Source organism: Jaculus jaculus, chromosome 4 (assembly GCF_020740685.1).
Source record: "Jaculus jaculus isolate mJacJac1 chromosome 4, mJacJac1.mat.Y.cur, whole genome shotgun sequence".
NCBI lineage: Eukaryota > Metazoa > Chordata > Mammalia > Rodentia > Dipodidae > Jaculus > Jaculus jaculus.
Window position 1 is genome coordinate 118,597,695 of NC_059105.1, and position 19,830 is coordinate 118,617,524.

General features: G+C 42.5%; 1 protein-coding gene across 1 annotated transcript in view; it reads left to right on the forward strand.

Moving 5' to 3' along the window:
• The window catches only part of Vwa3b (von Willebrand factor A domain containing 3B), a 202,780-nt gene that overhangs the window by 60,661 nt on the left and 122,289 nt on the right, over positions 1-19,830 (forward strand). Inside the window, exon 9 of the mRNA XM_004669758.2 lies at positions 11,665-11,861. Coding sequence (XP_004669815.2) covers positions 11,665-11,861 — 197 coding nt within the window. The remainder of the gene's footprint in view (positions 1-11,664; positions 11,862-19,830) is intronic.

The following is a 19,830-nucleotide window of genomic DNA, read 5'->3' on the forward strand; positions in this document are numbered from 1 at the left end:
ACCTTATATCTGGCTAACGTGAGACCTGAAGAATCAAACCTGGGTCCTTAGACTTCACAGGCAAGCACCTTAACCACTAAGCCATTTCTCTAATTGAATAAAATATTTTTTCTTTTCTTTTCTTTTTTTTTTTTCGAGGTAGGGTCTCACTCTAGCTCAGGCTGACCTGGATTTCACTATGTAGTCTCAGGATAGCCTCGAACTCATGGTGATCCTCCTACCTCTGCCTCCGAGTGCTGGGATTAAAGGCATGTGCCACCATGCCTGGCCCAATAAAATATTTTAAAAAAGATAAGTAGAATGAAAGTGGAGTCTAGAAAGAATATGCCACACCAATAATAACAAAAGATGGGTAATTTTAGACTAGTCTTTAAGACAGAAGTTCTTACCAGAGACAAGGAAAGATATTTGGTAACAATAATAAGTTTAAGTTACTAAAAAAAGATAACAGTTATAAATAAATGCACATAACAACAGAGACCCAAAATTTAAGAAATCAAAGTGACAGAATTAAAAGGTCTCATCTTTGAAGACTTCGTTATCTCTTTTTTAATAATGGTTGAACAGTCATGCAGGTAATCAATAAGGAAGCAGAAAGCCAAGATCACCAAAAACCAACTAAACTTCACAGACATCAATAGGACACTATGTGCAACTGTAGTAGAGTGTGAATTCCTAGAGGTACACGATCAGTCTCTAGGACAGGCCACATGCTGATAAAATAAACCTCAGTAAATTTAGAAGGACTGTGGACTGAAGCAATGGCTTATCAGTTAAGGCACTTTCCTGCCAAGCCTAAGGACCAGGATCAATTTCCCAGTACCCACATAAGCCAGATGTACATGGTGGCACATGCATCTGGAGGTCGCTTGCAGTGGCTAGAGTCCCTGGCATGTACATTCTCTCACTTTGTTTATCTGCCTCTTTATCTCTCTCAAATACATAAAATAGTTTTTAAAAATTTAGAAGAATTGAGTCAGGTGTGGTGGCTCACACCTTTAATCCCAGCACTCAGGAGGCAGAGGTAGAAGGACTTCTATGAGTTCGAGGCCAGCCTGAGACTACATAGTGAATTCCAGGTCAGCCTGAGCTAGAGTGAGACCCTACCTCGAAAAAACAAAGCAAACAAAAACAAAATTTAGGATTGAAATAATAGAAAAATTACCTTCTTTGACCATAATGGATAAAATTAAAATCAAGAAGAAAAAATTAGAAATCAACAGTACATGGACAGTAACAAAATATTTCCAAATAACCAATGGATGAACTAACTCACATGGGAAATTAGAAGATATTTTGTATAAATGCAAACAAAAAGTTCAACATGACAAAACCAATGGATGCGTCATCAAAGGAAATTGTTGCTGGAAACACCCATATTTTACAAAAGTAATAGGAGCAGAGCAAACCAGAAATAATGAGTAAAAAGAAGGAAATAATAAAGAGTAGAGAAGGGGCTGGAGAGATGGCTCAGCAGTTAAAAGTACTTGCTTGCAAAGCCTGATGGCCTGGACTCAATTTCCCAGTACCCATGTAAAGACAGGTACACAAAGTGGCACATGTGTCTGAGTTTGTATACAGTAGCAGGAGGCCATGGCATGCTCACTCTTTCTGTCTATGTCTTTTTCTCTCAAATAAAATAAATAATTTTTTATAAAAGGCTAAGGAAGATATAGATAAAAATGAAACAGAATTAAAAGCAAGAAAGAAGTAAAATTAGCCAAATATTTGTTCTTTTTTAAAAATATTTTTATTTATTAATTTGAGAGAGAGAATGGGTATGTCAGGGCATCCAGCCACTGCAAATGAACTCTAGATGCATGAGCCCCCTTGTACATCTGGCTTACGTGGGTCCTGGGGAATCAAACTGAGGTCCTTTGGCTTTGCAGGCAAATGCCTTAACTGCTAAGCCACCTCTCCAGCCCAGTATTTGTTCTTTTAAGATGAACAAAATTGACAAATGCACACACACACACATACACACACACACACACACACACAGAAATGAGGGAGCATAGTTACTAACTTTGCAGAAATAAAAATGATTGTAAGTAACTACTTTGAACAATTGTATGTCTATAAGTGAGATAGCCTTGATGAAATGGAAAAATTCCTCAAAAGATACAAACTACCAAAACAGATTCAAGAAAAAACGGAAATTCTACATAGATCTGTCCTTAGAGACTAAGTTAGTAGCAACACCAAAACAGACAAACAAATAAATAACTTTTTCATAAAAAGAAGCCCCAACAATGTGTTCACTGTTGAGTTCTTCCAAGTCTTTAAAAGAATACTTAGTACCACTTCTTCATAAACTCTTTGAAAATGTACAAGAAGAAAGTAAGCTTTCTAACTCAGTCTATGAGACCACTGTCACATTAACATCACAGTCAGATTATACAAGAAAAGAAAACTACATCATTATGAATAAGGATATAAAAATCTTCAACAAATACTAGTAAAGTCAGTCCAGCAACAAAAAGAATCATACAATTTGATCAAGTGGAATTTATCCAAGATATGCAAGTTCAACAGATAAAAGTATCACATACCATATTAGTAGAATAAAAGGGGAGGAACTACATAACCTCAACCACACTAAATAATCTCTTGAGAAAATCTAATATCCTATCATGATAAAACAACAAAACAGGAACCTAAGGTCATCTTCATCTATGGAATATATACCACCAAATCATATTTGTGGTGGTAAAAGATTGGTTACATTCGTTCTAGTGAGAAGAAAAAGACAAGGATATCTGCTCTTACTATTTCCTCTAAACAGTATACTGAAGACTAGCCCGCACAACCCATTAAGAAAAAGAAAAAGATGGGCTGGAGAGATGGCTTAGCAGTTAAGCACTTGCCTGTGAAGCCTAAGGACCCCAGTTCGAGGCTCAACTCCCCAGGACCCACGTTAGCCAGATGCATAAGGGGGCGCATGCATCTGGAGTTCGTCTGCAGTGGCTGGAGGCCCTGGCACGCCTATTCTCTCTCTCTCTACCTGCCTATTTCTCTGTCTGTCACTCTCAAATAAATGGATATATATATATATAAAGAAAACGAAAAAGAAAAAGTACACATACTGAAAAGTAAAACTATATTTTCAGATGACCTTATCATTTACATAGAAACCCTAAGGAACACACAAGGAAACTAATAAAGTGAATAAATGAGGTTAGCATGTTTGTAGGATAGAATATTAAATCACACCAATCAATAGCATTTCTATTTACTAGCCATGAAGAATATAAAAAACTATCCCACTTACAATTCCACCAAACACTTAAAATATAGGAACAATGAAAAACAACTAATTGAAATTAATAAGACTTAAATAAATGGAAAAACAGCCATGTTCATGAAGACCTAGTATTGTTAAGTTGGCTACATTCAAACTGACTAAAATTTTAACACAATCTGAAAAATCATGGCTGACTTTTTTTCAGAAATTGACAGGCTGTTTCTAAATTCATACAGAAATGCAAGGACACAGAATAGCCAAAAATAATCTTGAAAAAGAACACGGAGGACATATACTTCTCATCTTTAAAACCTACCACTGCAGTATAATAATGAAGGCAATGTCATACTGGCAAAAAGACAGATTTATAGAGGCCAGATATGATGCTATACACCTGTAATTTTGGCACACAGGAGGCTGAGGCAAGAGGATTGCAAGATTGACAGTCTAGCATACAGAATGAGTTCAAAGTCAGCATGGATCCCCTCAAAGAAAGTTAGATGCATAGATCTGTTACAAGTGGGGATCTGAATCCAGGGGACGTTATCTGAAGTTTCCAGGTTCTTGTGTTCTGAAACACAGGGATGGATCAAGAACATGTGGACAGTGGTAGAAAGTTTATGAAGCAAAAAGAAGAGAAAGGCATTCCAGAGAGTGGGAGAGGGCTAAGGAGCTGGGATGATTCAAGGCTCGAAAGCCTTGTGCCAAGAGAGTATCCATCTTCTATATGTCACTTACCTCGTAATTTACGTAGAATCCACCTTCTCCCAGATTTGGAGATCTTGGGTGTTTTTGGTCTTCAGGAATTATTACACTTAGCCCAGGCAAAGGTTTCCAGTCCTCCACCAACCGTCTCCTTTCATAAATTAATATTTTTTCAAGTATTTTATTTATTTTTTTGAAAAAGAGACAGAGTGTGTGTGTGTGTGTGTGTGTGTGAGAGAGAGAGAGAGAGAGAGAGAGAGAGGCAGCTAGAGAGAATGGGCGTGCCCGGGCCTCTAGCCACTGCAAACAAACTGCAGATGCATGCACCACCTTATTCATCTGTCTTTACATGTGTACTAGGGAATTGAGCCTGGGTCCTTTGGCTTTGCCTGCAAATACCTTAACTGCTCCAGCCCCCTAAATGAACCTCTCTCCCTCTCTTTTGTTTTGTTTTTTCAAGGTAGGGTTTTTCTCTAGTGCAGGCTGACCTGGAATTCACTATGTAGTCTCAGGGTGGCCTTGAACTCACAGTGATCCACCTACATCTGCCTCCCAAGTGCTGGGATTAAAGGCGTGTACCACCATGCCCAATTTGATGCCTCTCTCTTGTACTTCCCCTTCAGCCACAGATCCACAGAACTGAATGAGGGTCCAGAAGTAAATCTGTATAGTTACTGTTAATTGATTTTCAACAAAGGTGTTGGGAAGTTCCAATGAGGGAAAGAATAATCTGCCTACAAACGGTACTGGGACACCTGGATATCCCCGTGAACAAGACTGCAGCTGGGCTCTTATACATACACAAAAATTTAAATCAAAAAAGCCTCAATGTAAAAGCTAAAATGATAAAACTTTTAGAAGAAAACCTATGTACAAATAATTCATTTTCTTAGATTCAGCAATGGTTTCTTAGCTGTGTTAGCTATAGCACAGGCATCCAAAGGAGAAAAAAAAATGACTTCAGAAATTTTAGTTTTATGCTGTCATACCATTAAAGTGAAATGACAGCACACTAAATGTATTTGCTAATCATATAATTGATAAGGCTTCCTATAGAGGAAATCTAAAAGATGGTTACAATTGACAATTAAAGCACAATAACCCAGTCGTCACCACTTACTATGTGAACTTCAGATCTCTTAATTTCCCGAACTCCATTTCACTTTTTTTTTTTTGAGGGGGGGGCTTTCAAGGTAGTTTGGCTCTATCCCAGGCTGACATAGAACTCATTATGTAGTCTCAGGCTGGCCTTGAACTCACAGCAATCCTTCTACCTGTGTTTCCCAAGTGCTGGGATTAAAGGCATGCGTTACCATGTCTGGCATTTTTTTGCTCCTTAATCCCACTTTTACTGTCTTGAGTTGATCTGTATATCTTGCCACAGCATGGCTGTTTATTTATCCACTGTGTGTGCATGTGAATTTGTGCATGCCGTGGTGCACATGTAGAGGTCAGAGGGCACCCCAACTCTGAATGTCAGTCCTTGCCTTCCACTTGATCGAGGCAGGGTTCCTTGTCATTCTCCCTGGTGAATACCAGGCTGGCTGGCCCAGAAGCTTCAGGAATTCCCCTGTCATCTTGCCATAGGAGGACTGGGGTTATAGACTTGGTACCTCATCTGGCCTTAGTGGGTTATGAGGAATCAAACTTGCCTAATCATGCCTGTGCCCCAAGCACTTTGCCCACTGAGCCATTTCCCAGCCTTATTTTTTTATTGTGTGTATTCATGTGTGTATATATATATGTGTGTGCATGTACCTGTGGATGTCACCCACCTCTCTGTGAGACAGGGCCTCTCATTGGCCTGGAGGTCATCAATTAGGCTAGACTTGCTGGCCCCAGCAATCCTCCTGTCTCTGCTTCTCAAATGCTGCTATCATGCCCAGCATTTTATTTATTTATTTACTTTTGGTTTTTCAAGGTAGGGTCTCACGCTGGTCCAGGCTGACCTGGAATTAACTATGTAGTCTCAGACTGGCCTCAAACTCACGGTGATCCTCATACCTCTGCCTCCCAAGTAGTGGGATTAAAGGCATGTGCCACCATGCCCGGCTATGCCCAGCATTTAAAAAATATTTATTTATTTGAGAGAGAAAGAGAGAGAGAGAGAGAATAGGCACATCAGAGGAATTAAACCTGGTCCATCAGGCTTTGCAAGTAAGCATGTTTAACCACTGAGCCCTCTCTCTAGGCCACACCCAGCAATTTTAAACAAGTACTGGGGATCAAACAAGCACTTTGCCCATTGAGCTATTTCCCCAGCCCTGGTGGCTTAAGATACAGTTTGGTGCCTACCTCAGTGGTCTGTTTTCAATTTTAAATGCCCATTGAGAGGCAGACACGTGACAACATGGTGCTTGTGACCCTTCTGTCGCCTGTGCTACTGGCAGAGCTTCTCCTCGGTCCTCACAGTCTCCAAACCATGACTCCAGTTAGCAGTGGTTGGCAGAGAATGTTTCCTTTAGATTTTTTTCCTGCAGCTGCCTCATTCACAAGCTACATCTAGAGTGGTTTTAAAAGGCTTCATTCCTTCTTTCAGAGTTTGAGACAAAGAGAAAGTGAGAGAACTGTAGATCATGTCTGAAAGGGTGTTTGCCCCTCTCATGTTGTTTTCAATATTGGGTCTTTATTTTCTTTATTTTCATATTGCTTTTTCTTCTGATTCCGATTTCCTTTCTCAACCTTCTTCCTCCAACCCCAGAAGATTGTAGAAGTTAGGGACCCTGAAGTTTGGAAGTGTTGCAATAATCTTTTCACTGGCTTACAAACAAATCGGCTAAGCCCTGGAGCCCTTCCTCACAGTGGAATTTTAACTTTGATTTTACAAGCTTTACAAAGAGGAAGGCAATCATTTTACAGTGTTGTAGGGGAGAAGGAGCATGGGAATCATTGGCATTCTTTCTCACTCTACCGTGAAGTTAATGGTTACAAAGTCTAACAGGCTTCCTCCAAGTATGACAGTCCCTTCAGAGCAGAGTCTAGGGCTATCTATTTGGATGATGTCATACATTAGTATGGAGGCTTTGGGCCCCACCACTGCCTCTCACTGGGCCTTAGTTCTCATGTTTGTTTCCCCATCTCTGAAGAGAACCTACTCGGTAGAGTGATGGTTGGTTACTGCCCTCCGTCTCCTTTGTCTGCCTTCTTGGTGCCTTCAAGTGCCAGGCACATGCATTCAGCACAGGGTGCTTTAGCAAGTTCAGAAGGACAGAAAATATCAGACAACAAGCACAGCCAAGACAGACTGCGGTCGCATGTCATACTGTCACCCCGTCTGTCCCTGGCCTTGGACCAGAGCAGGCTTCATTTCGCCTTTGGAGGACCCCAGTTCTGCAGCTGCTGTCTGCTGAGTGGCTCACACGGCTGAAACCTCTCCGTCTCACCAGCAAAAGAGACCCAGTTAGATTTTTTTTCCATGCTAGTTTCTGCCTTTCTCCCTACTTCCCCCAGCTATTGTCAATTCTGTTTCCTAATCCTTTCCACCTTTCTCTATGTTCTCCTTTGTCCCTCTTTCCTCTTCTTTTAAAACTATTTATCATCTTTTCCATCCCATATAGTGCCTGAGATTTTTTTTTCAGTGTCTCATAACAAACACTGTGATTAACAGAGATGTTGGACAATGTGTGCCTAGTTGTGGTCTATAGAATACAAGCCCTCTACAATGTCCTATGGAGAAAGATTCTGGGACTAAATAGCTTTGGGAATCCTGCTCTGTGCTAAGTCCTCTTGCCCATTCAGTGAAGAAAAGCTTAAAGAAAATAAAGCCATCAAGAATCCTTGGTACTTTATTTTCAAGCTTCCCAATTTTTTCCTAAGGAACCCTCTTTCTGAGCAGCATCTAGTGCATGCACTGAAAACTGTTTGGAACCCACCACCTTGGAAAACATCAGACTTGATGCTTTGTCTACATTGAGTTGATTCATTGTTCCCAGTTCTCTTGAAAGGTACATGGACTGTGCTTTTGATGGTGTAGGGTGGGGGAGAGCAGTTTTAATGAGTCAGCTCCTCATAGCTGTTGTCCTTTGGGGACCTTTGGATGAACAGTCAGAGGGAGGGAGTGGGCGCTGGTCGACCAGGCCCAACTTATCATTTGCCTGTGGCCTTGTCTACAGTAATGATGGTTTTCAAAATCATTAGCCAGCATGGCTTCATCCTTGAAAGATGTTCAGAGATTGATAAATAGGATGGAGAGGATCAGGCATGGATGTGCTCTACCATCTGCTTCCTTTGCCCAGAACTAAAAGAAAATCTTTAGCAATCTGTCAAGTGGGATAAGAGACCCTGTAATCAGTGTTAGCTGTGAGCTCACACCTCTGCAATAAATGAAGGCTCTGTAGGTGAGAATTTATGCAACACTTTTAATTAAGATAACTGCAGGGGAATGGAAAGGACCCCTTAGTAAGTGACGCTAATGAACAGATGATGCCTTCCTTCCTCTCCCTGCAAACCGAGGCTCAGCTACTAATTGGTATAATTAGTAGATAAAAGTGAACAATATTTCACTTTTCCCCTACTTTCTTCAGCTTTAGAGCACCTGGGCTCTGCTTTGATTGGTTGACTACCTCCTGCCCCCTTCACGAAAGTTCACCATGTTTAGCGGCCTCCACCCCTTGTCAGACAGTGACCAGGAACTTGGATCCTGCCCTCAAGGGGCTGCACCATCTGGTCCTGTATGAAGCAGGGATTAAAGGTTAGTCTGGCTTGTATGTATTTTCAGGAAGTTATTTTATCTGAAGCTTGAACTTAACACTTGAGAGAGGGCTCTCATCTTTTTCTAGAAAGGGAACCCAAAAACGAGCAGAAGGATGTGTTGCTATGGAAATCATTGAATGAAAAATTTATTTCCTACTACATCAATCGATCAATGAGAAGGAAGGCAGGAAACCTCTCAGTAAGAAAGAAGCAAGAGGAGACAAAGACTTGGAGAATCATTAACAAATAATTTAAAAATAGTCATAGAGGTCAGCCTGAGCTAGAGTGAGACACTACCTCGAAAAACAAAAAAATAAAAATAAATAAATGGGCTAGAGAGATGGCTTAGCGGTTAAGCACTTGCCTGTGAAGCCTAAGGACCCCGGTTCAAGGCTCAATTCCCCAGGACCCATGTTAGCCAGATGCAAAAAGGGGCACATGTGTCTGGAGTTTGTTTGCAGTGGCTGGCGGCTCTGGCATGCCCATTCTCTCTCTGTCTTCGCTCTCAAATAAATAAATAAAAATAAACAAAAAATAAACTATAAATAAATAAATACATAAATAAATAAATAAATAAAAACAGTCATGGGAAGGTTGCTTTGAGAAGGCCAATTTCCCTGACAAGGTGGCTGCATCTTCTTTTAGCTGCTTTCTTGTGATTCAAGAGAGCTTGTGAGGGAACCGCGAGGGTTTGAAGCCTCTGACAGGATGACATTTTAAGGTTTGTGTGGAAACTCAGCACTCAGGACAGTGCTCAAAGGGGCGTTTGATGCCATGTTGATTAAAAGTTTAAAAGCAGAAACAAGTTTCCTTGACAAATTCAAACTCACTAGATGAGTTCCAGGTTCAGTGTGGGACCCTGTCTGCAAAAGTAAGGTGGAGAGTAACCGAGGAAGATGCCTGACATTGACACCCAACCCTCACACATGCATATGTTTCCATGCACATATGAGCACATACACAAATGCATACCACACACACAAAACAGAATTTGGCCCTAGGACATTGCTCATCTGAAGCACTAACTAGCAGCTCCTTTACATACTATTAGGAAATAATTGGCTCCAAAATGTTTTGTTTCTTCATATATTTTTTAAATTGTTTATTTTTATTTATTTATTTGAGAGTGACAGACAGAGAGAGAAGGAGGCACAGAGAGAGAGAGAGGGAGAGGGAGAGGGAGAGGGAGAGAATGGGCACACCAGGGCCTCCAGCCACTGCAAACGAACTCCAGATGCATGTGCCCCCTTGTGCATCTGGATAACGTGGGTTCTGGGGAATCAAGCCTCAAACTGGGGTTCTCAGGCTTCACAGGCAAGTGTTTAACCGCTAAGCCATCTCTCCAGCCCTGTTTCTTCATATCTTATTCTACTCATATAGCCTTTAAATATGGTACAGAGTAAGCCTGGTAATAATTCATTGCTCTAACAATGAGTGCTACTCTTTTTCTTTAAATTGTATGTATTTATTTGTAAGAAGAGAGAGATGGGAGAGAGAGAGAGAGAAAAAAACAAAACAAAACACCAGGGCCTCCAGCTGCTGCAAATGAACTCCAAATGCATGTGCCACTGTGCTTGGGGAATCAAACCTGGGTCGTTTGGCTCTGCATACAGGCACCTTAACTGCTGAGCCATCATCTCACCAGCCCCATGAGTGCTACTCTCTAATGAAGGCCAGGGCTTTATATCTGAGAATTCAACCACTTATGGATTAAAGATATTTGGAATAAAGTAGCATCTATATGGAACATATGCAGACCTTTTTTGCATTGTTTCTTTAACAGTACAGTGTAAAACTATTTTCATAGCATTACATTGTATTAGGTATTATAAGTCATCTAGAGATGACTTAAGGTATGTGGGAATATGTGTTTAAATTATATGCAAATACCATACCATTTTAGAGACTTAAGAGACTTAAGGATCTTTGGACTTTGGTACATGTAGCATGGTCCTGGAACCAATTCTTAGCTACTGAGAGACAACTATATTGGTAACCTTTGGAAAACACGAGGAGAATTTGCCTGAAACTGGGAATATTCAGGCAGTTGGCATCCTGGGCTATACTGTAACATAGGAGCCTGACTAAGATGAGATGTCTTAAAATCAGTATCAGGTACCTCAGGTGACAGATGAGATTTCTTAGCATGAAGAGCTGTGAGCCAAGCTCTGAATCGGGGTTAATTCATCAAGGTAACAAGGGACTTCAAGGGAAGCAGCCTTTGCAGGTTGGCTGCCTTGACCTCACCACAGGCTACGTGGCCCTACTTCTCTTTATAAAGCACATTCACTTGACTTTGCCCTATGATAACACTAAAACTATAACATTAGGTATGAACAGCTTATCCATAAGTCGTGGCCTGGGGCCTATAGAAATTTAGGTATAATGAGTCCTTGAATTATTCAATATTGTGTCAAAATAGAGGTCCTTTGTTCTCCCCATTGAATAAGGAGAAATTGCTGGTGAGTCTGCCAACCAAAAGACATCTCTGTGGTCCCCGTGAACTGCCCCTATTGTAAAGATGCATTATTCTCACAATCACCTGCCAGCAAAGTAGATTTCCAGTAAATGAAAACTCAGATTTTTCTCTAAAGAGAAGGCAAAGCAGATGTTGTCTCCCACCTGCAAATGAAGATGTCTGCCCGAGTTCAGGGTCACTCACCCACAGTTGAGCAAGTTTTATTTTTATTGCCCAAGCTAGTGGGTGACAGAGGCAGGACTCAAACCCAAAGCCCCGAGTTCAAAGTTCTCCTGACACATGGCCTTGGTCTGTCATCCAGAGTCACTCAGCCATGGAGCCAGTCAGCAGAGGAGGAAATGGGGTGAAAAGTAAGATTCCTGATGTCCTGGACTGAGAGCTGACTCATAGCCAGCCCTGCTTCAGAAAGCATGTTCCCTAAAAGGAGTATGGCTTCTGGAGTCTGATAAGATGCATGTTCCAGATTGGAAAACATGAAGTTGGGAGTGTGCTAGGAATTAGTCATGCAGTATGAGTGCCTAATGAACTATGATTCCAAAAACAGAGCTGGGAGCAACGTCTGTCAAGAATGAATCAAATCCAGAAGACACCTGGGACTCTCAGAAGTGGTTGCAGAAATACGGCTTGAAGGCCCAGAAACTGTCATTTTATGATGTCCTTGCAGACTGCTCCTTCCGCCATGCTGACGGAGTTGTTGACATAAAAGGCAAACCAGAGGATGAGTCTGTGCGGACCAGTGCGGTAGGTGGGCTCTGGTGGGGCTGCAGGCCTTCCTTGACCCCTCAGGTCAGAAGCCAAGACAGGACCATGATGGAAGGCAGTGGTGAAGGAAATAATGTTGGGTTTCCACGTAGAATGGCATCCCTTCATTTCCCACTTTATTCCCTGAATGGAACCTGTCAGAGTAGAAATCAAGTATGGAAATGGTTTCTTTTTTAAAAATATTTTATTTATTTATGTGAAGGTGAGAGATATTATGGAAGGGAGGCTGTGCAGGGTGCCTGGAGTTGTACTGGAGCTGCTCATCTGGTCCCTGCTGTCTTCCCCTTCGGGTTTCTTGACTTTGCAAGGAGGCTGGTATGAGTGGAAAATCCCTTTTTCTGGCTTCTCCCACAGCTCAGGCAGAGATGGTACCATGGCAGGAACCGATTTTGACTGGTTACCTGCTTGTTAGGAGCTCTGGGTCTCTTCTGCTTCTCTGCTGAGGTTAATCATCCTTATATACCTTCACTTTTCAGTAGAAGAGTGTATTTTGCTCTCTTTATTCTTATTTCTCTCCCCCCGCTTTGGTGTGGCTACTGTACCACCATCTTACCCAGAAGTCTCCTGCTCCTTGTTCTCATACAAACTTTTGGAGACATTCTCAAACTATTTATAAGCCATAAAACTAGATATAAGTGAATTGTACATGAGCCATCAGCTAGACCTATGGAAATTCAGGCATTATGAGTCTCTGTATTATTTGACATGTCAAAAGAGAGTCCCTATTGGACAAAAGGGAGAAACTGCTGATGAGTCTGCCAAAAGAACAGGCAATTCTGTGGTTCTTGTGAATTTCCACTATATTAAAGGTACATTATTCTAGTGACCACCTGCCAGTGGATAGTTGATTTCCATTAAATAGAAAAATCATGGGCATGGTGGTGCACGCCTTTAATCCTAGCACTGGGGAGGCAGAGGTAGGAGGATTGCTGTGAGTTTCAGGCCACCCTGAGACTACATAGTGAATTCCAGGTCAGCCTGAGCTAGAGTGAGACCCTACCTCAAAAAAAAAAAAAGAAAGAAAGAAAGAAAGAAAATCACATCCTCCCAAGAGTTAGAACACTGGATGGGTGTACATGGAAAACTTTGAAAGCTGTGGTTTCATTTTGCCAAGTGAGGCTCGTGGGAGTATAGTTTCTCATATTGCCTGACTTTGGCTCCTGAAGAGAGAGAATTCTCAATACCAGCAGTTTCTAAACTCCAGACATCCTGCATATGAGTCAGTAGGTCTGAGGTAGGGACCATGATTTTGTATCAGTAATGCCTTAGCCCATTTTGTGTTGTAACAAAATATCTGAGGCTGGGAGACTTATAAAGAAAAGATTTATTATTTTTTTTAGTACATAGTTCTGAAGGTCAAAGTGCACGATGCTGGTGTTTGCTCAGCTTCTGGTGGGGACTGCATACTGTGGCAGCCCATGGTGGGGAGGCACGAGGGAGGGGCCGAAGAGATGGCTCAGCTGTCAAGGCGCTTGCCTGCAAAGCCTAGCAGCCTTCAGGGCCCACGTAAGCCAGATGCACAAAGTGGTGCATGTGTCTGGAGTTCATTTGCAGTGGCTAGAGGCCCTGGCGCACCTATTTTCTCTCTCTCTCTCTCTCTCCTCTCTCTCTCTCTCCCTGCTTGCAAATAAATAAATTTTTTTTTTAAAAAAAGCAAGAGGGAAAGTGGCCATGGGGGAAGAAGCATATGGATGAAGGAGAGACAGAAGGGAGGCTGGCCTTTGTAACAACCCACTTTTGGGGTAACTAATTCCAGTTCAGAGCAACCTAATTTACCCCTGCAAGAACAAAAAAGTATTCACATCTTTTTAGGACCAAATAACATTGTCATATTGGCACTAAGGCTCAAAATGGTGGGGAGAAGCTATATTCAACCCATAGCACATTGCAATGCTCAGGTGATGCTGGGGATGCTGGTCCTTGGGCTGTACTGTGAGAAACCTCCATGGAACCATAAGACTTGACACCAACATTTAGAAGTGTAGTGAGACTACACAGTGTCACACAAAATAGATAGCCAGAATAAAAAGAATGTTCCAGATTTTTTTAAACCAAAGTAAAGCTCTTTTAAGGGGCAGTAAGGTCCCTGGTGTACACTATGCAGCAAAACTAGGAGACGGGTGTCTGGGGGAGATGAGAGGTGGGGAAGCTCTCTGAAAACAGTATCACTCGATGTGCTCTTGAAGGCTGTTATTCAGGGTCAAGGTCATTACTAAGGTGCAGACACAGCAGAGGGGAAGCTCTAGTCTGATGGTGGCGTTAGGCTGGCTGACTACTAAGGCCCCTTCCCCCTCTCCTATGAAGGCTGCTTTCTTCTGGCCACTTGGCTGCGCCGTGTTGTGTTCTGGCCTTCCTTCCCCTGTGTGTTTACAGTGGTTGCATGAGGACAATATAAAAATTGAATTAGAAAAATGCAGAAGTGATGCAAGGCTCGTTTCCTGGCATATCCCAGGATGGAGAGTAATTGCTGCAGTGCAGGAAAATCTCATTGTGTCTTTCCTCCCCCAGCACAATTTCTTAGTTTTGTAGACATTATTCAGTCATGTTCAGGAAGTCTTGCATAACTACATTTTCATTTAAAAATACATCCAACCCTAGATATTTAAAAATATTAGTCCTTGCTGATTTTGACCTTGTGTGCTGTGAGCCTGTGGCAATGTGGCAGGCTCAGGGGTAGCTCTTATACTGATTACTTTTTTATTCTTTCTTGACATTTTTATTTTTTTATTTTTAATTTTTGAGGCAAGCCCAACAGACTGGCCTGTTTCTTTAATAAGAGAGAGAGAGGGAGGGAAGGAGGGAGACACAATTGGTGTGCCAGGGCCTCCAGCCACTGAAAACACCAGACACATGTGCCCCCTTGTGCACATGTGTGACCTTGCATGCTTGCATCACTGTGTCTGGCGTATGTGGGACCTAGAGTCAAACATCAGTCCTTAGGCTTCGCAGGCAAGAGCCTTTACTGCTAAGCCATGTCTCCAGCCCTTTCTTGACAAGTTTAAATGAAATTATAGAGGACCAGCTTGAAGACTGTTGCTTTCAAAAAGATAATTTTACCTAATTTTTTTTGTACTAATGAATCACAGTGGGGGTAATAGTTGAGAATTATGTAGTATAGCTATCCTCTTTTATAAATACTAATAAAAAGAACTTCAGTTTCTTAGAACTATATGTTCCAAACTGGGTCAGCCCCTGAGCTGTGCTGTGTGAAAAGGGAGGACAAGCTTTGGCTGAGAGTTGGGTTGGTTATCTCGGGCTGGACACGTGACTATATAGAAACACTGCTACAGATTTGGAATAGTTCTTTGCACTGAGAAATAAGTGACTAGGGCTGGAGGGTGGGAGACTCAGTAGTTAAAAGTATTGCTTACAGGGCTGGAGAGACGGCTTTAATGGTTAAGGCACATGCCTATGAAGCCTGAGGACCCAGGTTCAATTCTCTAGGTCCCACATAAGCCAGATGTACATGGTAGCACATGCATCTGGAGTTCGTTTGCAGTGGCTAGAAGCCCTGGTGCACCCATTCTCTCTCTCTCCCTCTGTCACTAATAAATAAATAAATAAAAGTAAATCTTTTTTTTAAAGTATTTGCTTGCAAAGCCTGCCAGCCTAGGTTCACTTCCCAAGCATCCACATAACAAAACGTGGTACTCGTTTGCAGGAGACCATGGTGCACCCAAACACAATGCACACAAGTTCAAATAAATTTTTTTAAAAATTAAAAAAGAAAGAAAGAAATGGCATGCCAGGGCCTCTAGCCATTGCAAATGACCTCCAGATGCATGTTCCACTTTGTGCAACTGGTTTTACACGGGCACTAGGGAGTTGAACCTGGGTCCTTTGGCCTTGCCAGCAAGTTCCTTAACCACTAAGCCATCTTTCTAGCCCCATCTTACAGTTTTGAGTTTTCATCATGGTGGGGAAGGCATAGCAGGTCCGAGCAGGGAGCCTGGGTTACATCTTCACATTGGCAGGAAGGAAGTTGCCTATGTACTGTGCTTGGAGTTGGGCTATATTACCCCAAAACAAAGCCCCAGCAATACAGCTCCTCCAGTAAGTCTCTACCTCCCAAAGGCCCCACAGCTTTCCCAAATTGCTGCTAGCTGAGCCTATGCCGGACATCTCATTCACACAACCACAGCTCCTAGGCTGGATGAATTGGTGGGAATAATTTTGCTGCCTAAGCTTTGTTCTCCATATCTGTAAATGGATGTTACCTTGCACTTAGGAGAGACCCAGTAGATGGAGTCTTTTTTCATTTATAAACATTAACACTAGCAGTGGAGAATTAGCATAGAGGGATGCGTTTGAGCTTTATATGCAAGGTGGCTATCTCAGTTTTACTCTGGAGAACACGAGGTTGGGCAATCCACTTGTGACGGGACTTGTGGCGCATGGAGGCAGGGGTGACTTGGGGTCTCCATACTGTTGTCTCATTTGACCACGTTGCTGCCTAGCAACCTGCCTCCATGCAGCTCCACGGCCTGTGTTGTTCCACATGGATGCACCTCTGGCACACCGGGGAGATGACATGGTGGGGACTGAGAGGAATACAGAGGAAGTGCTTTTGTGTGATGACTCCGAAATGTGATGAGAAAGAGAGAAGACACGTCTCCCCTCTGTTTCTGCACAGTGCTAGAGATTTGGGTCCCTTCACCAGTGCCCTTGGCAGCAAAGGACTGACCTCATGCTGCTCCTCAACCCCGTCTTCATCCCTAACCACCTGTCTCCTGTTTCTTGTCCCTGTGTGGCTCTAGAATTCTTGTTCCTTTAATGGCGGGGGGGTCTCTCCCCTGTGGACCTGGAGGAGGGTGATGGCCTCCTTGCTTCTCTTTCTTGACCATTCTTCCTTCTTCCTATGTCACAAGACTGTCACTCCTGGGGCTGTCACCCACTGAGCCCAGCTCACCCCCACCAGTCCTTGAAGGTAACAGTTTCTGTCTTGCTATCCTTGTTCCAACACCTGTCTTGGGTCTTAGGGACTTCAACTTCATGTGGAGGACCATTACAATACTCCGACCTTTCATTCCTTACTTACTTATTTGGCAGGCTCTTACTGTAGCCCAGGCTGACCTTGAACTCACTCTATATCCCAGACTGGCCTCAAAGTTCAAGGTGATCCTCTTTCCTCAGCCTCTCAAGTGTCTTTATTTCCTTTAGTCCCTTTTCTGATGACGTTCTTCTCTATTCCATCAGTACCTTCCCTGCCATACCCTTGACCTTATTATTATAAATGCCTGTGTAAACATAACCCACATACTCAGCTCTGAACATGCTACTCTCTGATCACTTTTCTAGGACATTTCCTTGACTGTCCTAATTCCATCTAGTGGTCAACAACCCTATGGGATATACAAGTTTTCTTTTATTTTCTTTTTTTTGCCACAGGTTTTTATTTATGCCACCTTTCCTCTGTTCTCTCTGTTTGTCCTTCCCATACATTCTCAAATAACTTGTCCCTCCCTTACTTTATTTCACTCATTCAGCTGGTGAAATCCACTTTTCTGCCATTTCTGGCCCATATGGAGGAGTTTGGAGGCAAATGCAAAAAGAGTAGCCTCAGGGGGCTTTGTGTTACCCAACAGCACTTAGCCTTTCTTCCTCCGCAATGTGCACCTTCTCCCGCATGCAGCGCTTTCTCCTCCCTGCTTGCACGCAGAGGTGAGCTGGCTTCTCACCTCATGGAACACTGGCATGGATGTCATTGCCCCATAGCCAAACCCCCAGCCTCTGCACCTATGTCCTGTGCCTTCATTTTTCCTATTTCCAGGAAGAGTGGTCCTTGCTCCTGCCAAAGGCCAACCCTCTCCATGTGCACTCATCTTTTTCTCCCTCTATTCAGTTACTCTCCCTTTTCTACTACATATCCTCAGTCTTGCCCTCATCTCCAGAGCTTCCTATCAACTGACAAACATGTATTTGTATGTGTTTTTGATAGAAGACAATTTCTCCTACCTCCATTAGTATTTTTTTCATGCACAAACGCCCATCCCATATGAGTGGTTTTTGTTCATTTCTGCCTCACTTGTTTCATTCTTCCCTTCTTCTTGAACATTCAACTCTTCCAAAGACGTGTATACATTCCCTTTCTCCAGTTCTTCAGTTCTCTTCCCATGCTGTCTTTTTTTTTTTTAAGATTTTTATTTATTTATTTACTTGAGAGAGAAAGAGGCAGATAGATAGAGAGAGAGAGAATGGGCGCGCCAGGGCCTCCAGCCACTGCAAACGCACTCCAGACGCATGCACCCCTTTGTGCATCTGGCTAACGTGGGTCCTGGGGAATCGAGCCTCAAACCAGGGTCCTTAGGCTTCACAGGCAAGCACTCAACAGCTATGCCATCTCTCCAGCCCCCCATGCTGTCTTGAATCCATTCCAATTAGGCAAAAGCCTCACTTCTCCATGAAAACCTGCTCTTTCCAGGGATATGTAAATTGTTAAAACCAGAGGTGAGTTCCCAGTCTATCCCTATCTTCCTTGTTTGTTTGCTTATTGCCCCTCCTTCCCTTCCCCCCTTTCTCACTTTCATCTTTCTTTCATTTGTGCAGGGTCTCAAGCTATGTAGCCCAGATTGGCCTCAAACTCACCATCCCCTTGCCTTAGCCTCCCACGTGCTGGATTACAGCTATGTGCCACCTTGTCTGGCTTTTATTCTCCTACTTTATTTTTATTTGATTTATTTGCAAAAGGTGGGGGGCGGGGGAGAGAATGGGCACACCAAAGCCTCTTGCCACTGCAAACAAACTCCAGACACATGCTGCACTTTGTGCATCTGGCTTTTACATGGGTACTAGAGAATCAAAGCCAGGCTGCCAGTCTTTGCAAGTCAGCGCCTTAGCTGCTGAGTCATCTCAGCAGCCCCTTATTCTCTTTTAAAACCAATTGTCAGTATTTCATATGGTTGGTTGCTTCCTGTAAATTCTTTTGCCTATAGAAATACAGTCCTGGTTTTCCTTCTACTCTGCTGGTTGTGCTATCTCAGTCTCCCTTGCTGCTTCTGCTTCTCTTTTATGTTCCTGACCTCTAAATGCTGGAGGGCCTTGACCATCCTGGGCCCTGTTCTCTGTACTAGTCACTCGGCAACCTTGTTTAGTGCATGGCTTTTGTTGTATGTGCTTGCTAGTGACTTCCTTCTAAATGTTCATCTCTAGCCCTGAGTGCACGGTCTCTGACTACTTGCTATGCCATGAGGAGGTCCAGCAGGCCCCTTGAGCATCTTACCAGGTCACAATTCAGCCTTCAGTTCCTAGCAGAGCATGTCCTCCATTGGCTTCCCTTTAATGGGCTACAACTTCATTTTTTCATACTTCTGGGCTTGAAAACTCCAGGATCAGTCTTCTTATTTAAATCAATCCTTCCTTCTTTCTTTTAATGCATCATTGCCATCAGCTGTTGCACACTATGAAGAACTCTTTTTACCTGAGAAGATTTTATGTGACCCTGGGTATGCAGGCATATAAAATAGGCATACAAAGCAAACATTTATAGATTATAAAAATAATAATTTTAAAACATTTTTGTATACACACACACATAATTTTACCATTTACCAAAGATGAAAGCAAATTTGCACACTAATGAGATGTATGTGCTTGTTATTTTTACACAAAGAGTTAAATCTTGTTGCTGCAAGACTTACAGCATCTCTAATGCTTTTCAGGATGGATCAATATTTAGATTTTATAATATCCATGCTGATCACCCAACTGTACATAAAGATGTAGTACAAAATGACAGAAGTATGTTTAGGGTCATTTCAGAAGCTGTTGAAAAGGCTGTTGTATTTCAAGGCAAAGTCATTTGATGGCACAGAGTAAACATTCTCATTCCAATAGGGAAGAATAGGGGCCTAACAATGTAAGCAAGACTGAAACCCATCAGGGTAAACACCAAAGCCTACAATGCAGCTCCATGCCCAGCATCTGGAGCTCCTAATTGAATCAGCTGGGC